Source organism: Scomber japonicus, chromosome 23 (assembly GCF_027409825.1).
Source record: "Scomber japonicus isolate fScoJap1 chromosome 23, fScoJap1.pri, whole genome shotgun sequence".
NCBI classification, from domain to species: Eukaryota; Metazoa; Chordata; class Actinopteri; order Scombriformes; family Scombridae; genus Scomber; species Scomber japonicus.
This window is the reverse complement of record NC_070600.1, coordinates 16760020-16763638: the sequence shown is the minus strand read 5'-3', so window position 1 is coordinate 16763638 and position 3619 is coordinate 16760020. Positions and strand designations below refer to the sequence as shown.

Here is a 3619-nt window from a genome sequence, read left to right as displayed (position 1 = left end):
AATTTTCAATGAACTTTTCAGAACCTAAAGTAAATAGCATTTCCCTAAGACACAACAAACATGCAAATATTACTCATGTCACCACTTTTGATGTATGGCTTTACAGGTCTCTTTTTATCAGACCATCGTCCACATTGCCAAGTCATCAGATACGGGAAATTTGAATTAGCCTACAACATGTTGATGATTTTGTCTCTTCTTTTTTCTTTTCTTTTTAGATGACAATGGACCTAAGGAGACGGAAGCACAGAATCACATCTCTGGGAATTGGTGGCTTAATGTCATTGCCATCCAGTCGGAGGTAGCGCAGTCGAGGAACACTGTCATTCACAGAGTCATCCACAGCTTCAACGGCAACAGGACAGACGGTGGAGCCACTTACACCTGAAATGCAAAAGGAAATATTAAGACTTTTTGCCCCAGTGTTTTCTAAAAAATAAACAACTGAAACTTCTGCAGTTTACATGAATTAATAATGACATGAACAGCATGAAGTGCTTGGGTAAGCTTACTCTTGATCTTGTTGTGGTCGAGAAGAAGGTGCTCAAGGCCTGAGGGAATGAGGGGCACCTCGGTCAGCTGGTTGTGGGACAGCTGCAAGTCCAACATGCTGGAGACGTTAAAAACATTTTTGGGAACTCCACTGCTTTCAAGCTTATTGTGGTTGAGCCTGAGAAATGCCATTTTAGGCAATCCTTTGAAATAGCCAGCAGGGATCTTCTCAATGTTATTGCCATCAAGGAAAAGCTGAGTGGTGGTGGGTGGTAGGCCAAGAGGCATGTTACTCAGCTGGTTCTTTGCTAGATTGATTTGTACCAGACTGCTTAGACCCTTAAGACTCACTTCCGTCACTGCATCATCCATCAGCTTGTTCCCCTGGAGGTCCAAGAGGTTTAGCTTATCCAGACCTTGGAAGATGCCAGCAGGAATCTTGGAGATGCGATTGCGAGAGAGGCGTAGATGCTCCAGGCTGGCAGGCAGGGGAGATGGCACAGAAGACAAGAGGTTGTCATCCATGTACAGGTGGGCCAGGTGAGGCATTGCATTCAGTGCACCTACTTCCACTCCCTCACTAGTGATTTTGTTGCGGTTCAGGTTCAGCCAGCGCAACTGTGTGGCATTACGCAAGGATTCTGCAGACAGCCCTTCAATCAGATTGTTCTGCAGGTAGAGATACCATGTGTGTGTAGGAATTTTGGGGATGCTCGTCAGGCCTTTATTGTCACAGTAGACAGCACGAGGAAAGTTGGGGGGGCAGCGACACTCTTTAGGGCAAGCTTGGAGTTGGGCCATATATTCCTCATAAGGCATGTCCTGGCTGAGAACTGGCCCGACCAGGTACAAGATGCAGAAAAGACTCAAAAGAGGTGCCATTTCACTGCCAAACCTATGATGGAAAGAGAAAAAAAAATCAATATTATAGTAAAAACAATCGGTGCAATGTGAGTCCAAAAAGGTATATGAATGCCCTAGACATTCAAGGTAAAGAGGATCAGATATGGTGTTATAATTTGCCAGGGATTGGGGACTTTGAAGAATTAAGATGATCCATACAACTGTTTGCACTTCAGTTTGTGTATCTGTTTCGATTAACAACTGTAATGGTAAGGCCATTCACATTTTAGAAATATAACAATCTGTCACTAGAAATAAACAATACACAAGAATCAGCTGAGTGTCACTGAGAAGGGACAAATGAACACTCTTAAGTTAAACTGTGTCCCAAATTAGCCATCAGTGTGTGGCATCTACTCAACCACAAATGATCATTGTCAATAAATTGCAATGGTAGCTGCAAACAGAGCATGGTATCCTCCTCTTTCCAGGTCATTACCTTCCCAGACATATACTGCTAAACCTCCAAAGACAGGACACAGACCCAGGTCAACTTTAATTGCATTAGCACAACCTTAAAGCTCAGATTTGACGACTTTGCACACCAGTAGTAAGATGCACACTGTTCATCAGATTGTGCAATGTGTCTGACTCAGCAAGGCATTGCACACAATCAATTGAAGATAACTGAATTATTTTCCCTGTTAGTGACAATAGTTCAGGGAAAGGGCAGATGGTCTGTTAATAACCAATGATGGGGGTAAAAGTGCAGTAACTAAGTAACAGAGAAGTGCAAAAACAAAAAAAAGAAAAGAGGGACCAATAAAATCTCAAGTTAGCACAACCATCTTCTATCCATCCATCTCTTAAGGCTATACTTTATTCTCCTCAGCTGCCATCTGGTGCTTGTTTAAATTCTTGATGCACTCCACGTTTGTCTGGAACTCATTTAACGTAGGCCATGCTTTTCCATGGATGGGAGCACTTCAAAGACAAAGCCGACACAGCTGTTTTAAAAGATGTGCCCCTGATTTCTCACTGTCAAAGCTGTCACCCAGCTTTGGAGTATGAGCTGTGGTGCAGATAAGATAAAGCACAATCCACGCTTCTATAAAGATAAAATCACTAAAATTGCAAGACAAACGTTCTCAATACTACCAACCCCAGTACTCTAGACTCCACTTCCAGCAACCCAGCTTACCTTAAACTCTGTCAGTTGCCTCTTGCCTATGTCCTTCACCAGCAGGTTATCAAGTGTTGTCCCAACTGATGAGGCTGCACCTCTTTCCTCCCTGTATTTGTACCACAAGTTTTTTCATTCAACATGTGCCAGCCTGTCACTCATGATGACACCAAAGCTTCTCTTGGCCAATCAGATGTTCCCAAGATCAAAGGTCATAATCCTATGATGGTGGGTAGTGTGCTAAGCCGTTTCAGCACTTGAGACGTGGCCCAGTTTGAAACAGGCTAATGCAAGACTACCTGTTTGTTTGCTAACTTCCACATGCATAGGACAACCCTTCCTACCTTGGTTGGTATAAACTGATCTCTTTTTAACTCCACTCACAAATCCCTAGAAGTCCTTTGCTGACCTTTGTGCTAAATTTGTGCTGCTGCCGTCCACAGAGCAATCGGGATTAATTAATCTGCTTGATGCAAATTATTAAATCTTAAACCAGTGTTTGCAGTCAACAGAACATGTGGATTAATGAAAAGCACACAACTAATTGTGATGCACAGACAATTATCTTCAAACAAGCAACTCATTGTAGTTTGATGTGGATCTAGCATGAGGCCATTGTTCCTCTCTGCCAAGACAATAAAAACATAATCACCAAAAACTGGATTATTTAAATGTGGTTTTGCTAATCTGATAAATCTTTTGTCAGATTGGAATTGGAGTGGAATTATCTAAAGAGTGTTTTTCTTGCACCCATTAAATTCCATTATAATGAACATTTGAATGTTGCAATGTCTTATTTCTGGCCATGGGTACAGGCTAACTCATTTTTGATAGTTCAGAAACCAGTTCAAGGCAGCTCTATGAACATGCAATGACTTCAGTTTACTTCAAAATTTTGGCATGAAGTGGAGGAGCATTAATGTTTGACTTGCACAAACTGGAAGATGCTACAAAGTCTGCATAGAGCATAGAGGTCCAAACAGTCCTTGAGGGAATTCTGTACCCAATTAAGTATGTGTAGTATAGTGCAATTAGCTAGATACTTATAATGTATTTTATGGTGAACTATGAGGATTTGGAGTTGTTTCTTATATTGTTAGG

The 3619-nt window shown here is 41.8% G+C and overlaps 1 protein-coding gene across 1 annotated transcript; it reads right to left on the bottom strand.

The window, feature by feature from the left end:
- Window positions 1-214: 214 nt before the first annotated feature.
- Window positions 215-1374, bottom strand: kera (keratocan). Its single transcript, XM_053314190.1, has 2 exons — window positions 513-1374; window positions 215-384 (listed from the first exon to the last, which is right to left on the bottom strand). Exons 1-2 carry the CDS (start codon window positions 1372-1374, stop codon window positions 215-217), a joined length of 1032 nt encoding a protein of 343 aa, XP_053170165.1.
- Between the last annotated feature and the right edge of the window lie 2245 nt (window positions 1375-3619).

Excerpts from the sequence above, each read along its gene's own strand:
- kera (XM_053314190.1), bottom strand. The coding sequence starts at position 1,374 with ATGGCACCTCTTTTGAGTCTTTTCTGCATCTTGTACCTGGTCGGGCCA. Across the intron at positions 385-512 it reads CGACCACAACAAGATCAAGA|GTGTAAGTGGCTCCACCGTC; the intron begins GTAAGCTTACCC and ends TTTGCATTTCAG.